An 18,789-nucleotide genomic window follows, 5' to 3' on the forward strand; every position below is an offset into this window, starting at 1 on the left:
ATCCAAAGTTACAGTCAGCGTAGAATCCAAAGTTACAGTCAGCGTGGAATCCAAAGACTGGAATCCAAAGTTACAGTCAGCGTGAAATCCAAAGTTACAGTCAGCGTGGAATCCAAAGTTACAGTCAGCGTGGAATCCAAAGACTGGAATCCAGAGTTACAGTCAGCGTGGAATCCAAAGTTACAGTCAGCGTAGAATCCAAAGTTACAGTCAGCGTGGAATCCAAAGACTGGAATCCAAAGTTACAGTCAGCGTGAAATCCAAAGTTACAGTCAGCGTGAAATCCAGAGTTACAGCGTGGAATCCAAAGTTACAGTCAGCGTGGAATCCAAAGTTACAGTCAGCGTGGAATCCAAAGTTACAGTCAGCGTGGAATCCAAAGTTACAGTCAGCGTGGAATCCAAAGTTACAGTCAGCGTGGAATCCAAAGTTACAGTCAGCGTGGAATCCAAAGTTACAGTCAGCATGGAATCCAAAGTTACAGTCAGCGTGGAATCCAAAGACTGGAATCCAGAGTTACAGTCAGCGTGGAATCCAAAGTTACAGTCAGCGTAGAATCCAAAGTTACAGTCAGCGTGGAATCCAAAGACTGGAATCCAAAGTTACAGTCAGCGTGAAATCCAAAGTTACAGTCAGCGTGAAATCCAGAGTTACAGCGTGGAATCCAAAGTTACAGTCAGCGTGGAATCCAAAGTTACAGTCAGCGTGGAATCCAAAGTTACAGTCAGCGTGGAATCCAAAGTTACAGTCAGCGTGGAATCCAAAGTTACAGTCAGCGTGGAATCCAAAGTTACAGTCAGCATGGAATCCAAAGTTACAGTCAGCGTGGAATCCAAAGTTACAGTCAGCGTGGAATCCAGAGTTACAGCGTGGAATCCAGAGTTACAGTCAGCGTGAAATCCAAAGTTACAGTCATGGAATCCAGAGTTACAGTCAGCGTGAAATCCAGAGTTACAGCGTGGAATCCAGAGTTACAGTCAGCGTGAAATCCAAAGTTACAGTCATGGAATCCAAAGTTACAGTCAGCGTGGAATCCAGAGTTACAGTCAGCGTGGAATCCAAAGACTGGAATCCAAAGTTACAGTCAGCGTGAAATCCAAAGTTACAGTCAGCGTGGAATCCAGAGTTACAGTCAGCGTGGAATCCAGAGTTACAGTCAGCGTGGAATCCAAAGACTGGAATCCAAAGTTACAGTCAGCGTGGAATCCAAAGTTACAGTCAGCGTGGAATCCAGAGTTACAGTCATGGAATCCAGAGTTACAGTCATGGAATCCAAAGTTACAGTCAGCGTGGAATCCAAAGTTACAGTCAGCGTGGAATCCAAAGTTACAGTCAGCGTGGAATCCAAAGTTACAGTCAGCGTGGAATCCAAAGACTGGAATCCAAAGTTACAGTCAGCGTGGAATCCAAAGTTACAGTCAGCGTGGAATCCAGAGTTACAGTCAGGCAATAAATGGTGGGGAAGTACACAAACGGATAATGTTTTTCATTCTGGTGGGTGGAGGGTTTTGATGGTGTAATAATGAGGAGATTGTCACCTTTACCATTTCTGCATGCATACATTTATTGTTTCTGTTACGCATTGAAAAAGGTTACATACACTTATTCAGGTGATGCTTAGAATGTATTCATGTCTTTTTATGCATTCTGTGATTTAAACTCTTGCAATTCTTTTGTTGTATGTATGGAATTGTATTTTGGGTGAGTGAACATTTTGTCATTTCTTTGCCCCACATTCTGAATTCTTTTCCCCCCGAGTTTCTGATTAATATGTGTATGCACTGTGTGTGTGTGTGCATGTGTGTGACCAAGAGTTGAAGAGGTGGTGGGGACATTTGCATTTGCCAGACAGTTGTGTGTTTAGAAATTGTCATGCTTTGGATTTTTGGGTTGGTTTTTTGGACGGTTTGTGGAAGGTATGGGAGGTTTGAGAACAGCTATGTAGCTTTTGTGTGCAAAAAAGAATGAGTAGATATTTTCCTTCACTGACAAACGGTAGTGTCAAATGTACAGATATCCACTTATTTTCAATGAGGAATGTTAAAAACAAATGTTAGACTCTCTTACATTACAAAGTAGCAAGTTGGTGAAAAAATTATTGTTTGCCTCCTTGGATCAGAAGAGATCTGAACTTGTTACTGTACAAATTAACACCCATTATTTTTGTACCAAGTGTTTGAAGTTATGAGGGAGTTGAGAATCACATGCAAAATGAATAAAACACGTTTTTATCGCCCAGAAAATTAAAGTGATTGTATCTATGCTGTATGGATATGATTCTGGCTCGAAATGTCACATCTACAAAAATTGATAATGTTTTAACTCACTCAGTACGGCCAGTCCTCTCTTCTCCTCTACACAGACCCCTCGGATGTCCAGTGGGTGTCTGAATGACCCAACCTTTAGCTTCCGTCGTCAGAATTGTGGTATTCTTTGTCAACATTTACCTCTTCAGTATAAGAGCCTTCCACTTGCAATATTTTGATGATGGTAATTGGGGTGAAACGCTGTTAACGTCGTCTCTTTCGCCGTTCGTATGGAGAGAGTTAAGATTTATTTTTCGTTATATTCACAGGACCTTTTGGCCAAGTTTACACTCTGTTTTTATTGTCGGGAAATGCTTTTCGTGTCACAGCTTATGTAGATAGCATTGTAGTTTGGGGACAGGTAAGTCTTGCACAAGTCTGAGATAATGTTCACCTTTGGACTTCATTGTAAAAACAATGTGTATAAAAATGCATGTGTGAGTGTGTGTGTGTGTGTGTGTGTGTGTGTGTGTGGTGTGAATTGTGTGCGCATGCATGTGTGTGTGTGTGTGTGTGTGTGTGTGTGTGTGTGTGTGTGTGTGTGTGTGTGTGTGTGTGTGTGTGTGTATGTATGCATGTATGTGTATGTATATAATAATAATTTCTTTTATTTTCTTTCCTAATCAACATTCTTCCCCTTGTGTGTGTGTGTGTGTGTGTGTGTGTGTGTGTGTATGTACATAATAATAATTTCTTTTCTTTTCTTTCCTAATCAACATTCTTCCCCAATCTTTCCTCTCTACATCACATTAGTATGCACTTTCAAAAAACCTCTTTTTTTTTCTCTCTTTCTATGGATTGTCACTTTAACTGTTGTCTCTGAGGTGTGATGTTGTTCTCAAAGACCACTGCTTTGTACAGACTGCTGTGATCTCTTGTTTGCATGTCACTGGTGTTGGTGTTTCTTCACACATCCTGTCCACCTTACAATTGTTGCCCTTGATTGTTGTCACTGTGTGGAAGTGTGGTTCTCTTCAAGTATGTAGTTTCTGAAATCAGTACTGTAGATACTGCAGTCTGCGTGATGTGGTATGTTTAGTTGACATTATTTGATAGGAATCTGGGATTTGTGAAAGAGGTAAAGGAGCAAGAAATGGTTGTTTTTCTCTGTGTTTTGGTTTTATATTTCAAAGACGTAAGATGCTGGGTATCTGTCAGATGGAGGCAACCACCTTTGGAATCAACTGGAGGATTGCAGTTATATATTTGACTCTGTGGTACTAATTTCATGACACTTAGAGGGGGAGGGAGGTGATTCTTTCAGCAATAAGCTCATAATACTTTATCATTTCCAAGCTAGTGCATCAATAATTCCGACAGTGTCATTGTTGGATGTTTCATTGATCAGTTTGATTTGCTGAATGTTGAAAATATTAATAGAAAAAAAAGCATCCAGTTTGTACATAGTTTGTATTAAGACTTTTCTTTGTTAGTTTGATGAGTACAAAGTGATATATTGTATCTGATAGAAAAGAAGGGCATGTCATTTGCATGAGTGAATCATTTGTCTGTCTGCATTCTGTTTTCAGTCTGTTTCTTTGTCCTAATATCAATATAGCCATACAATGATATACATGTTTTATTTATCATTGGACCATAAAGTACACCAAAATGATTTTTTTTAAATTCATAAAAATGTTAAAGTTTCCACTACAGTTAAGTCTATATTTTAAGGTGCAATGGAAAACGAAAATCTGCTGTATTATACTGTGTGTATTATTTACCGCTGTTCCTGAACTTTAAAAGTACCCTCTGAAAAAGACTTTAATCAATATAGATATTAAAGGTACCAACCGTTGCTAGTGCTTTAGAAAAGAAAATTTGAGTATTGCAAACTATGTATGTGTTATTTGCCAGTGGTCCAGAACTGCAAAAGTACCCATTGACTTTTTTTTCTTTTAATTGATGAAAATATCAAAAGTTCCATCCATGGCTAGCACTTGAGCTTAAGTTGCAAGGGTACACAGATCTGCTTTATAATTTATCATGTTTTACCATTTTTGAAAGAATATTATACTTCATTCACCACTTGAGCAGATCTATAATAGTGCAAGGGTATGGAAACTTGCTTCATAATATATCATGTTTTATTATTTTGAACAAAAAAATTACACTTCATTCACCACTGAAGCAGAGCTGTAATAGTGGAAGGGTGCGAAAATTTGCTTCATGATTTATCATGTTTTACTATTTTGAAATAAAACTATGCTTCACTCACCTCTGGAGCCGAGCTATAACAGCCCCACCCCTACCTGTCCCACAGTACCTGAAGCTGGGCAGTTTGCACGACCCTGTGCTGGACGACGTGAGAGACTTCAAGGTGTGCGACGACGCCATGACCAAGATGGGGGTCAGCGATGCCGACAAGCTGGGCATCTTCATGCTGGTGGCGGCTGTGCTTCACTTGGGCAACATTGACTTTGAGGACAACATTGAAGACGCTAAAGGTTGGTTTTGTGTGTGTGTGTGTGTGTGTGTGTGTGTGTGTGTTTAAGTGTTTGTCTGTGTGAGTGTGCGTGTGTGTGTGCGTTTAAGTGTTTGTCTGTGTGAGTGTGTGTGTGTATGTGGTGGGGCAGGCTTGGGTGAGTGGGGTCCTTTACTTGGGCAACTTTGAGGAAAATGTTGAAGATGCAAAAGGTTGGTGCCTGTGTGTGTGTTGTGTGTGTGTGTAGTTGGGGTAGGCCTTTGGTGGCTTGGGTGAGGGGGAAGCTTTATTTGGGTAACTTTCAGGATGACAGTGAAGATGCTAAAGGTTAGTGTGTGTGTGTGTGTGTGTGTGTGTGTGTGTGTGTGTGTGTGCATGTTGTAGGGCCAGGTGTTTGGGGCTGAGGTGAAGGTTGGTCCTTCACTTGGGCAATATAGACTTTTGAAGAAAACTTTGAAGATGCTTAAGGTTTATGTGTGTGTGTGTGTGTGTGTGTGTGTGTGTGTGTTTTGGGGGCAGATGTTTGGAACTGTTTTTTTTATATCATTATTATTTATTATTTATTTTTTATGTTCATGGACTGCAACTCCCACGCACACTCGCACACACAAGTGGACCCTGACATGTATGACTGTTTTTATCTGCGCTTTGTAGGCAATCATACTCCGTTTCCAGGGAAGGGTGGGGGGTGGGTTCTGGGGTGAGGGGGGCGTCCTTCATTTGGGCAGAAATGAATTTGAGCCTCTGACTTTGAGGACAATGTTGAAGACACTAAAGGGTGGTGTGGGTGGGTGTGTAGGTGTAGTGTGTGTGCGGTGGGGGCGGCGGGGGGCTGGGGGGGGGGGGGTGAAGAAAGTTTTAGGTAGGTGGAGTGTGTGTGTGTGTGTGTGTGTGTGTGTGTGTGTGTGTGTGTGAGTGCATGTATAGCTGTTGGAGGTAGGCATTGGGGTCTGGGGGTGGGCTTCAGTTGGACAATGTTGACTTGAGGACATCACCGAAGATGCTGAAGGTTGGTGTGGGGAAGTGAGTGCATGTGTTGGTGCAGTGTGTGCCACAAAAGTCTTTCTTATTAAGATTTTTATTTTCATTTGAAAATAAAAATACGTGCACATGTGATGATAAAAACTCATCAGTGAGATGAATAATAGTAACACTATACACACAGAACATTAGGGAATAAGACTGGGAAACACAAACTTGTTTACACAGCGAATTGCCTTGTGAGCAGTTGTATTACAGCAGCCACACCCATGACAATGTAACTGTTGTCCTCGGACAAAATTCTATGAAAGAAATTTACTCTGACAGATACACAAATACATAGCTTTTTTATATCTATATTTATCTATATGTCTGTTTCTCTCTCTCTCTCTCTCTCTCTCTCTCTCTCTCTCTCTCTCTCTCTCTCTCTCTCTCTCTCATGACAGTATAACTGTTGTCCTCGGACAACATTCTATGAAAGAAATTTACTCTGACAGATGCACAAATATATATCTTTCCTTTTATATCTATATTTATCTATATGTCTGTTTCTCTCTCTCTCTCTCTCTCTCTCTCTCTCTCTCTCTCTCTCTCTCTCTCTCTCTCTCTCTCATGACAGTATAACTGTTGTCCTCAGACAAAATTCTGTGTAAGAAATTTATTCTGACAGATACACAAATATGCATATCTATCTATCTATCTATCTGTCTGTCTGTCTGTCTGTCTGTCTGTCTGTCTCTCTCTCTCTCTCTCTCTCTCTCTCTCATGACAGTATAACTGTTGTCCTCGGACAAAATTCTGTGTAAAAATGTACATCTTTATCTATCTATCTATCTGTATGTCTGTCTGTCTGTCTGTCTGTCTCTCTCTCATGACAGTATAACTGTTGTCCTCGGACAAAATACTGTGTAAAAATGTACATCTATATCTATCTATCTATCTATCTGTCTGTCTGATTGTCTCTGTCTGTCTGTCTGTCTGTCTGTCTGTCTGTCTCTCTCTCTCTCTCTCTCTCTCTCTCTCTATATATATATATATATAAATGCACTCAAGGCCTAAGGGTTATGCAGCTGGTCAGGGCTCTGTCTAACAGATATGTTGTATTGTATATATGGATTTGTCCGAATGCATCAAAACTGAAACTGATGGGGTGTGTGTGTGCAGGGGGCTGCAAAGTGAAAGCAGGGGCAGAGGACTCGCTGACCACAGCGGCCGGCTTGCTGGGCGTTGACCGGGAGGAGCTCCGTGATTCGCTCGTCTCCAGGGTCATGCAGGCCACGAGGGGAGGGGTCAAGGGCACTGCTATCAAGTGAGCTTTTTTGGAAAAAAAAGTTATTGTTGTCTTTGTTTTTTTAATTTTTTTGGAATATTTTCATTATTTATTCATATGTCTTTTTATTCGTTTATTTGTTTATGTATTTTTTTCATTTTTACTTTTGGATGTGAGTGAGGTTTTAGGAAAATCAAGGAATTTGATATGCATTATTATTGTTATTATTATTATTATATTTATATAGCGCTGAATCTTGTGCAGAGACAGATCAAAGCGCTTTCGCACCCGTCATTCACACGCATGCATATGAAAGGCATGCATAGCTATGTAGTATTTTATATAATAATAAAGGTGACAGTAATGATAATGATAATAAAAAGAAGAAGAAGAGAACATAGTGTTATATGGCACAAGCTCCCTATATATTGGGCTCCAGTCGCCTCGCATGGAACAGTACATTTTCAATAGTGCATAACAGCATACATCAGCACAAAAAGACATGCAAGAGAGCCAAAAAACCCAAATATGTATCTGTATTCACCAAGACAATACTTCAAATTGCAAATGTGAAAAGTCATATGAATAAAAGCACCAAATAAGCCATACGCATGCACACACACACACTTACACGCAGAAAACACTCACAAATCTGCACACACACACACACACAAACACACACACCCAACCCAAACACATACACACACACACTTAGACACACACACACACATACACACACACACACACACACACGACACACACACACACACACACACACACACACACACCTCACATACGACATACATGGCTATGTAGTATTTCATAATCATAACTGTGCAGTCAGCTTTGTTTGTGTGTTCCGTCATTCAGTCAGAAGATTCTGTGCTGTAAGCAGCTGGGTTGCATAGTGCAATGGATTCTTTGGATATGTAGTGTTGGCATGTGTATGTGTGCATGCATGTGTGTGTGTGTGTGTGTGTGTGTGTGTGTACGCCTGCATGCTTACATATATGTGTTAATATGTGTGTGTGTGAGTGAAAGCTTACATGTGTGCATGCATATTTTGATATTCATTTAAGGGCAGAAAGCTGTGTCAGCCCGCAGTATGTGGAGTGATGGCCTGAAGTCCGCCTAGGAAACGAGAAAATCTGAGCACACTGATTCGAATACCATAGTCACCAGTATTTTCTCCCCTTCCACTAGTAGACCTGGAGTGGTGGTCTGGATGCTAGTCATTCAGATGAGGTGATAAATCGAGGTCCTGTTAGCAGCATGCACTCAGCGCACGTATAAGAACCCACGGCAACAAAAGGGTTGTTCCTGGCAAATTCTGTAGAAAAATCCACTTCAATAGGAAAACAAATAAAATTACAGGCAGGAAAAAATACACACCAAAAAGAGTGGCACTCTCTCTGTGGAGAGAGCAGCCCAAATTCAACACACAGAAATCTGTTATGACAAAAAAAAGAGTAATGCAATACAATGTTTTGAGGCCTTCTTGAACTTGAAACTGAAGCTCTGCTTACTGACAGGGTTCCCCTGAAGGTGTCTGAGGCGAGCAGCGCACGTGACGCTCTGTCCAAGTCGGTGTACGGGCGCATGTTTGACTACATTGTGGTGTCCGTGAACAACGCCATTCCTTTCTCCACCTCCACTGCCTACATTGGCATCCTGGACATCGCTGGGTTTGGTAGGTTGATTCCTCCTTTTGTTGGATTCGGTAGTGATTGTAAGAAAAAATAGCTGTGTACATTTCACAAAAAAAAGAAATAGAGAAGAAAATGTAAGTAATATAACATGAAATTAATTTACACACACATGCACACACACATCTACTATGTAAACACTCATCACACATCATTTCATAGGCTGAGATGAACATTGCTGGATGTGGTAGGTTGATTTGAACCATGCTGTATGTGGTAGGTTAAGTTGAACATTGTTGGATGCAGTAGGTTGATTTGAACCATGCTGTATGTGGTAGGTTAAGTTGAATATTGTTGGATGCGGTAGGTTGATTTGAACATTGCTGGATGTGGTAGCTTGATGTGAACATTGCTGGATGTTGATGTGAACATTGCTGGATGTGGTAGGTTGATGTGAACATTGCTAGATGTATTGTATTGATTTGAACATTGTTGGATTTGAAAAGTTAAGTTGAAAATTGCTGGATGAGTTAGGTTGATTTCATGTCAATTCATGACTATCGTACTTGCTGATTTTGAGTTCTGATTATTTATTCATCTTCAGTTGTCCTTATTTCTTGCTGATATTTAGTTGTCCATATTTTTATCTGTTCTCATTTCACTCAATACAGTTTTCCATTTTTAATCTGTGCTCCAGATTATTTTCTGTTTTTAATCTGTGCTCCAGATTATTTTCTGTTTTTAATCTGTGCTCCAGAGTGCGATTTCTCTACAGCAGTTTTGTGAACTGCGAGTTCCTGACTAGTTTATATTTTGCAGTATTTTTTAGATGATGCCAGAAAGAAATGCATGTCATCAATGTGTGTGTGTGCAGAGTACTTCCAGGTGAACAGCTTTGAGCAGTTCTGCATCAACTACTGTAATGAAAAACTGCAGCAGTTCTTCAACGAGCGAATCCTCAAGGAAGTAAGTACACAAAACTGGTGGAAAAGAAAGGGGGGAAAAGGACGAACGAGGAGTGTGTGTTATCTGTGTTGATGTTTGTATTTTGGATTCATAGCTCACCTGTGAGGATGGTGATATGTATCCGTTTAACTCTCAGTTGTGGGAAGAAGTATGTGTTTATTATAAAGATGAAAACTTCTCAGTTGTGGGGAAATATATTTGTGTTCCACTATGATTTCCTTGAAAGTGATGTATACTTTTTGCTCTCAAACTATTTTCTGTTGTTGTTATAAAATATAAAAATCCCTTGCAAAAATGAACAATATGACTTATTTGAAGTGATCTAGCCAGTGTTTATGTGTACCCTTTGATGTAAATACCACTGTATAATGCTTCACTGGTTTTTGATAGAATCTGATTATGTGTTGTGATTTTTATTGTTTTTTTCTACAACTTTTTGTGATTGTGATGATCTTTTGTGGAATTTGGTTGCATATGTTTTTTGGTCTAATTGATATATATATATATATATGTGTGTGTGTGTGTGTGTGTGTGTGTGTACATATATATATATATATATATATATATATATATATATATATATATATATATAAGAAAAAGACAACTACGCAAATTAGCAAATGCCAGGTGATTATTTCACCTGTACAAACAACCATCAAAATATTAAGTATATTTTTGGTCAGGTTTATAAACATTTTAATTGTAATTTTGACAGTTCAGGAAAGCGCCTTGAATTATAGTCTTACAGGGTAGCCACTTTGTTGTTAAGTAATTTGTTGTCCATACCATTCTTGCATTATGTTCTTCAATTTTGTATTGTAAAAACAGGTAGAAGGTAGGTTTGGTATGCTCTTTTCTATTTTGCACCTGTAAATATACATTTTACCAAGGAGCATGAAAAAGTCAATCACTGGCTCTGTTCGCATGTTTTCGGTTATGCTAAACGGTACCATGTTTTCTGTTCTCCTTATGTTTGTTCTTGCTGCACATTTTTTCCAGTTGAAGAGCTCTTTCAAACTGTGACGGACTTGACTTTATTCATTGTGTTTGGATGTGACAGGAGCAAGCTCTGTACGAGAAAGAAGGCCTGAACGTGAAACGCATCGAGTGGACAGACAACCAGGACTGTATCGGTGAGTGATGCCCCTTGGTCTGTGAAAGATCAATCTTTCTTTCTTTCTTTTATTTATTTATTTTCGTTGCTGTTTGTTTTGTTTTTGTTTTGCTTTGGATTTCAATTGATGCCCACCATACTGAAGTACAGTTGGGTTTTGTATTGCATTGCAGAGCTGGTGGAAGCCAAAGGAGTTGGAATCTTTGATCTCCTTGACGAAGAGAGCAAGCTGCCCACCCCTAAACCAGAGCACTTCACATCAGAGGTGCATGGTCGCAACAAGAATCACTTCAGGCTCAGCGTAAGTGTCACTGAATTCTTGAGTTCTTCTTGTGGACTTTGGACTGAAAAGGATGTTTGTGAGTGTGTGGGTGAGTGATTATTTATGTGTTGATGAATGACTGTGTGTGTGTTCATGTGTGTGTGTGAGGTTGTCTGTGTGTGCATGCGTGTGTGTGTGTGTGTGTGTGTGGTGTGTGTGTGAGTTATTTATTATGCGTCTGAGTGTGTGTGTTTGTGTCTCTTGTGTGTGTATGTGGATGGGGGTAGTGAATGATTGTGTGTGTGTGTCTGTGTGTGTGCATGTGAGTGTGTGTGTGTGTGTGAAGTCATGTCAAGTCAAGTCAAGTCAAGATTTTATTTCATGATGGTAAATTGAATAAACAACAATTGCTTTTTTACAGCAAGCCATCAATAAAAAAATAAAGATGTGTGTGTGTGTGTGTGTGTGTGTGTGTGTGTGTGTGAGGAAGCATACATGTGTGTTGAGATGGGGGAAGAACCACAGTTGTAAGTGCATATGGTTAATGAAAAAGAAATCTGCACATAAAGAGGACAAGATCAATTGCCATCTCTGCCTTTGATTTTTCTTTTACTCAGGTAAGGAATTGTTTCCTTTGATTTGGATCCATGAGGCGTGGAGTCCAGTGTGAAGAAATCAGAATACATGCCACCTCCCAAATGGACTGGACTGTGGCTGTCCGATTGAATTACCACACATCCCCAATGGGATCTTTTTCGTCTTGGTGTTCACAGCTGCACAATCAGTCCAGTTCTGGCGATGTATGAGCAACCAAAAAGAGCTGGAGAAAACAACGTCACCAAGGGGATGAAATCCACTCTTGTCAGCATGCCTGCCTTAAAACACTCTTGATCTCTTCAGTGTAAACGTTCTGACCACTCAAAATGCAGTGACCGCTGTGAGGCAGACCGTGCACACATGCCTCAGATTCAAGACTCGAGGTCTGATCGCTGTGTTGAGTTTATGTGAAGGTTAGGCATCTGCTGTTGTTTTTAATTTCATTTGATTTTTATTTTATTTTATTTTTTTATAACAGATGTGATGTAGCGTTTATGGATCTGATACCTCCTTGATTCTGAAACTGTTGTTTCTTTCCTCAGCACCCTCGCAAGTCCAAGCTGAAGACTCATCGCGACGTGCGTGATGATGAGGGGTTCCTCATCAGGCACTTTGCTGGAGCTGTTTGTTACCACACGGTGAGCTGTCTGTTTGGTTCTCTCCCCCTTCTGACTGCTGTGTCCACACAGCGATTAAAGAACGAAAGTAGAGCGGCAGTGTGTTTGTCGTGGTGTGCTATGGAAAATTGAATTTTCCTTGTTTTTGTTCTTGTTTCTTCCGCTTCTTCTTCTTCTACTACTGCTACTGCTACTCCCTCTCTTTCTTTTTCTTCTGCTACTTTTTCTTCTTCTCCATCATCATCATCATCTTTCTTTTCTTCTTTTTTTCTATTACTTTTCCTTTTCCTTCTTCTTCTACTACTACTACTACTACGACTACGACTACTACTACTACTACTACTACTACTACTACTACTCCCTCTTCTTCTTCTACATCATCTTCATCTTCTTTTTTTTTTTACTACTTTTCTTTTTTTCTTCTTCTTCTTCTTCTTCTTCTTCTACTGCTACTACTTCTCTTTCTCCTTCTTCTTCTAAAAAACAACAAAAACAACCTCACCTCACCTCACCTCAGGCCCATAACTACAGAGTAGTCGTTGGGGGAAACCTGAGGACCTCAGACGCAACCTCCCTTCTCCATCTGTCTCTGTCAGCAGCCGCTGGCAGCAGCTCACGTGTATGGAGTCCGGTCCATTGTTTGATGTTCTGATGCCAGTTCTCCCGCTGTCTTCCTCTTCTTCTCCCGCCCTCAATGGTGCCTTGCATGATTGTTTTGGACAGACTGGTATGTCGAGTGTTGTGCCCAAACCATATCAGCTTGCGTCTCTTCACAGTTAAAAGGAGAGGTTCCTGAGGTCCAGCAAGGTTCTTAATTCTGCTCTGTACATATTCATTGGTCCTGTGCTCGATCCAGGAAATTTGAAGGAGCTTCCTCAGGCAATACCAACAAAACAAAACAAAAACAACCCCCCCAAAAAGAGTGCACCCGACAGGTGTGGTGTGTGCCTTGTTGCTGTCCAGAACCAGTTCATCGAGAACAACAACGTCATCATCATCATCTTCGTTTTTCTCTTCTTTGCTACTGCTTCTCCTTCTTCTACTACTACTACTACCATTTCTGTTTCTCCTTCTTTATCTATTCTCTTCATAAAAAGAAATAAAAGGAAAAGAGTGTACCTGACAGGTGTGGTTTGTGCCTTGTTGCTGTCCACAGAACCAGTTCATCGAGAAGAACAACGACGCCCTGCACGCCTCCCTGGAGTTCCTGATCCAGGACAGCAAGAACCCTCTGCTGCAGCGCCTCTTCGCGGATGACGGGAAGAACCCTCCCACCAAGACTGCCGGCAAGCTCAACTTCATCAGCGTGGGCAGCAAGTTCCGCAAACAGCTGGTGGTCCTCATGGACAAGCTGAAATCCACGGTGAGGTTATGAAAATATCTGTAGCGATAGGGCCATTTTTACAGGTGAGGTTTGGATAATATCTGTAGCGACAGGGGCATTTATACAGGTGAGGTTTTGATATCTGTCGTGATAGGGGCATTTTTACAGGTGAGGTTTGGATAATATCTGTAGCGACAGGGGCATTTATACAGGTGAGGTTTTGATATCTGTCGTGATAGGGGCATTTATACAGGTGAGGTTTTGATAATATCTGTAGCAATAGGGGCATTTATACAGGTGAGGTTATGAAAATATCTGTAGCGATAGGGGCATTTGTACAGGTGGGGTTTTGATAATATCTGTAGCGATAGGGCATTTATACAGGTGAGGTTTTGATAATATCTATAGTGATACGGGCATTTGTACAGGTGGGGTTTTGATATCTGTAGCTATAGGGGCATTTGTACAGGTGGGGTTTTGATAATATCTGTAGCGATAGGGGCATTTGTACAAGTGAGGTTATGAAAATATCTGTAGCGATAGGGGCATTTGTACAGGTGGGGTTTTGATAATATCTATAGCGATAGGGGCATTTTTACAGGTGAGGTTATGAAAATATCTGTAGCGATAGGGGCATTTGTACAGGTGAGGTTTTGATAATATCTATAGCGATAGGGCCATTTACACAGATGAGATTATGAAAAAAACTGTAGCGATAGGGGCATTTGTATGGGTGAGGTTTTGAAAATATCTGTAGCGATAGGGGCATTTATACAGGTGGTTTTAATAAAATCTATAGCGATAGGGGCATTTATACAGGTGAGGTTTTGATAATATCTATAGCAATAGTGGCATTTATACAGTACACATGTGCACTTCCAAACACATGTGGGACAGCCGCAATAGCCGATTGGCTAAAGCGTTGGACTTTCAGTCTCAGTTTGAATCTCGGTAACGGCACCTGGTGGATAAAGGGTGGAGATTTTTTCTGATCTCTCAGGTCAACATAATTATGTGCAGACTTGCTTGTGCCTGAAACCCCTTGGTGTGTATACGCAAGCAGAAGATCAAATACATATGTTAAAGATCCTGTGATCTATGTCCGCGTTCAGTGGGTTATGGAAACAAGAACATACCCAGCATGCACACCCCCAAAAACGGAGTATGGCTGCCTAGATGGCGGGTTAAAACGGTCATACACGTAAAAGCTCACCCATGTACATACGAGTAAACATGGGAGTTGCAGCCCACGAACAAAGAAAAAGAAGGCCTTGAATTTTTTTTTCTTTCTTTTCCGGACTTCATAATGGGGCATTCTTTCTATATTATAGATTCTGTTTTTCATTCAGGATGTGCAAGTTTCTTGCTGGTATTTATTGGTTTTGTATACCTATTATATATATTTTTGTGTATTGTATATATTTATTATTGTGTTTAGATTACTTTTTTTTTTTAATCATCAGGCTTTAAATTGACAGGATGGTCAGCGTCTGAGGTATGTCCTGAGTTTATGTGTATGAATGTGAATGTCCTTGTGTCTAATTTCTTTTCTGGTGTTTTTTCTGAGAGGGGGTAGGGGTGGGGGGTGGGGGAGGGGGAATGGGGGTAGGAGGGAGTTGGGGGGGGTTGTTGCTGCTTTTCTGATTCTGTATGATTGATATTGGTGCTGTTTTTGTCCTGTTAAAGTCGTGTGTGGTGAGATGGGCTGCAAGCAAACAAGAAATATAGAGAAACAGAGGCAGAGGAAAAAGATGTTTATCTATTTTTTTCAGGGTACCAACTTCATCCGTTGCATCAAGCCCAACCTGAAGATGGTGGACCATCTGTTTGAGGGTGCCAACATCCTCAGTCAGCTGCAGTGTGCAGGTCAGACTTATTCTTTCACTCATTTACATTTGTTTATTTGTATCTGCACTGGGATATATTTCTGTTGTCTGGATCCAGGAAGGTGGTTTGGAGGGAAAACTATTGTGTTTTTTGGTTCAAGAAAATTGTTCTGGGAAATTCTTGAATCAAAAGTGTGTGTTACATGACATTAAGCAGTTCAAGAAAACTTATGGTTTTCCTGCCTATGGCATAATGTGTGTGTGTGTGGGTGGGTATGTGTGTGTGCGTATGTATGTGTGTGTGCATGGGTGCATGCACATGTGTGAAATGAATTTTGATGAAAACAAAGGACAGATATGTAGGTGCACATATCTGGTTTGTCCTTCAAGACCATTTTTTGAACAGATTAAGAAATAAAGACTTTTCACAAAAATGAATAAATCAGTGTGCCAAGAAACGGAATGCTATCACTCATACATACAAATGCAGTGCTGGTGAGACATCATGATTTACGTTGTTCACACTGAAAAATTAATTCATTAACACAGGAAGTGAGATTAACAGTAACAACAGACAACAAAAACTGACCCATTTCTGTTGGCAGTCTTCTTGTCCATCCCACCGGTCTCCTTTAAAAAAAATTTTTTTTTAATCCATTCAACCCTGGGGGGTCACAGCAGGCTTTCATGCCATATTGTTGCAGAAAAAGCACAGAAAATATACTGTTTTTTCCTCTAAATTACGTGTGGACAACATCTGGAAATACTGTTATTTCCCTTTCAACGGGCATAATAGCCGAGTGGTTAAAGTGTTGGACGTTCAGTCTGAAGGTTCCAGGTTTGAATCTGGTGGGTGAAGGGTGGAGACTTTTCCGATCTCCCAGGTCAATATATGTGCAAACCTGCTAGTGTCTGAACTCCCGTCATGTGGATATGCAAGCAGAAGATCAAATACCAGATACGCACGTTAAAGATCCTGTAATCCATTTCAGCTTTCGGTGGATTATAGAAAATAAGAACATACCCAGCATGCACACCCCTGAAAAACGGAGTATGGCTGCCTACGTGGTGGGGTAAAAACGGTCATGCTCGTAAAAGCCTGCTTGTGTACATACGAGTGAACTTGGGAGTTGCAGCCCTTGAACGAAGAAGAAGGAGTTCCTTTTCTTTGCGGTTCATGCATATGTAGCAACATGAAAACCATTTCAATGAGACGAATTTTGACACCAGAACATTGCTTGGGTGCAGGGCTTAGTGACTAAAGAAACAAATGGTTGGAAAGAAAAAAGGATATAATGGTGTTTTTTGGGTTTTTTTTTTACAGTATTGGTGTGAGGGGAACAGAGTAATCTGATGGTTATTGTCATGATTTTTATGATGTAAAAATCTTGATTCTGTCATTTGTTTGTGTGTAAATGATTGTGTGGATGATTTGGATTGACATAACAGTCCTTAATGACTGTGTACCTGACAAAATAGTGTACAAGATAGCACATAACATTAACAACTGTGTAGAACATAATACATTACAAGGACTGTGTAGAACATAATGACTGTGTACCTGACAGGTATGGTTTACAAGATAGTACATTACATGAATGACTGTAGAACATAATGCATTACCTTAATGAATGTGTTAAACATAATTCATTACCTTAATGATTGTACCTGACAGGTATGGTATACAAGATAGTACATTGCATTAACGACTGTGTAGAACATAATATATTACCTCAATGAATATGTTGAACATAATCCATTACCTTAATGACTGTGTACCTGACAGGTATGGTAAACAAGATAGTACATTGCATTAACGACGGTGTAGAACATAATATATTACCTTAATGAATGTGTTGAACATAATCCATTACCTTAATGACTGTACCTGACAGGTATGGTGTCTGTGCTGGAGCTGATGCAGCAGGGGTACCCCTCACGCACACAGTTCTCAGAGCTGTACAACATGTACAAGAAGTTCCTGCCACCTGAGCTGTCTCGCCTGGATCCGCGCCTCTTCTGTAAGGTATGTGGGGTTTTGTTGAGTTGGTCTTCAGTCTTGTATGCATCTCTTCTGTAAGGTATGTGGGGTTTTGTTGAGTTGGTCTTCAGTCTTGTATGCATCTCTTCTGTAAGGTATGTGGGGTTTTGTTGAGTTGGTCTTCAGTCTTGTATGCATCTCTTCTGTAAGGTATGTGGGGTTTTGTTGAGTTGGTCTTCAGTCTTGTATGCATCTCTTCTGTAAGGTATGAGGGGTTTTGTTGAGTTGGTCTTCAGTCTTGTATGCATCTCTTCTGTAAGGTATGGGTTTTTTTGTTGAGTTGGTCTTCAGTCTTGTATGCATCTCTTCTGTAAGGTATGAGGGGTTTGAGCTGGTCCCCTGTCTTGTATGCATCAAGACTCTTGTGTTAGCAAAGATTCTCTTGCTTCCTAGGCGGATGCTTTACCACTTGGCCAACACTCCGCTATCTGTCTCTTTCTATATGAAAATACTTACCTATGGAGCAGCTATTTCATTTTAAATCCACACATTCCACACTCAATCAATATACTTTACGCCAGCCATTGTGCTGTGACTACACTTCACGCCCACCCACACCTCTCTTCTCACTTCTCCCTCTCTGTGCAGTCACTGTTCAAAGCCCTGGGCCTGGACGACAAGGACTTCAAATTCGGCCTGACCAAGGTGTTCTTCCGGCCGGGCAAGTTTGCGGAGTTTGACCAGATCATGAAGAGCGACCCGGAGAATCTGGCGGAGCTGGTGAAGAAGGTCAAGAAGTGGCTGCTGTGCTCACGCTGGAAGAAGGCGCAGTGGTGTGCCCTGTCCGTCATCAAACGTGGGTGGTCTGCACTGGTGTTTTGGGTTGTCTGTCTCTCTGTCTGTCTGTCTGTCTGTCTGTCGTGTCTCTGTTTTTGTTTTTCTTTCTCTCTCTCTTTCCGTCATCAAACATGTTTTTCTTTCTCTCTCTCTCTTTCCATCATCAAACGTGGGTGGTCTGCACTGGTGTTTTGGGTTGTCTGTCTCTCTCTGTCTGTCTGTCTGTCGTGTCTCTGTTTTTGTTTTTCTTTCTCTCTCTCTTTCCATCATCAAACATGTTTTTCTTTCTCTCTCTCTCTTTCCATCATCAAACGTGGGTTGTGGGTCTTCTGTCTGTCTGTTTGTCTCTTTCTCTGTTTCTCTGTCTCTGTCTGTCTGTCTCTGTCTCTCTCTCTCTCTCTCTCTCACTATTTCCATCATCAAACATGGGTCACTGTCTCTCTTTCTTTCTCTTTCTGTCTCAGCATCCAAACCACAACTCAAGGGTCTAGTGGAGGGGGAGTAAAATACTGGCAAGTGTGAGAATCGATCCTGTGCACTTGTATTCCCTCGCTTCCTAGGTGGAAGAGCACGAACTGCTGATAACCAACACAGTTTTCTGCCTCCCTACCCGTAACAGGACGTCATGGATGCACCC

At 40.8% G+C, this 18,789-nt stretch overlaps 1 protein-coding gene across 4 annotated transcripts in view; it reads left to right on the top strand.

The window, feature by feature from the left end:
• The window catches only part of LOC143298043 (unconventional myosin-VI-like), an 80,318-nt gene that overhangs the window by 30,383 nt on the left and 31,146 nt on the right, over nucleotides 1-18,789 (top strand). For 3 of the 4 annotated variants that reach the window (XM_076610704.1, XM_076610705.1, XM_076610707.1), the window contains exons 10-20: nucleotides 4,570-4,753; nucleotides 6,877-7,021; nucleotides 8,515-8,672; nucleotides 9,503-9,594; nucleotides 10,655-10,727; nucleotides 10,882-11,009; nucleotides 12,110-12,205; nucleotides 13,341-13,547; nucleotides 15,281-15,374; nucleotides 17,230-17,360; nucleotides 17,964-18,171. In XM_076610704.1, coding sequence (XP_076466819.1) covers nucleotides 4,570-4,753; nucleotides 6,877-7,021; nucleotides 8,515-8,672; nucleotides 9,503-9,594; nucleotides 10,655-10,727; nucleotides 10,882-11,009; nucleotides 12,110-12,205; nucleotides 13,341-13,547; nucleotides 15,281-15,374; nucleotides 17,230-17,360; nucleotides 17,964-18,171 — 1,516 coding nt within the window. The remainder of the gene's footprint in view (nucleotides 1-4,569; nucleotides 4,754-6,876; nucleotides 7,022-8,514; nucleotides 8,673-9,502; nucleotides 9,595-10,654; nucleotides 10,728-10,881; nucleotides 11,010-12,109; nucleotides 12,206-13,340; nucleotides 13,548-15,280; nucleotides 15,375-17,229; nucleotides 17,361-17,963; nucleotides 18,172-18,789) is intronic. The other variant, XM_076610706.1, reaches the window with a different exon arrangement.

Source organism: Babylonia areolata, chromosome 23, assembly GCF_041734735.1.
Source record: "Babylonia areolata isolate BAREFJ2019XMU chromosome 23, ASM4173473v1, whole genome shotgun sequence".
In the NCBI taxonomy this organism is placed as follows: domain Eukaryota; kingdom Metazoa; phylum Mollusca; class Gastropoda; order Neogastropoda; family Buccinidae; genus Babylonia; species Babylonia areolata.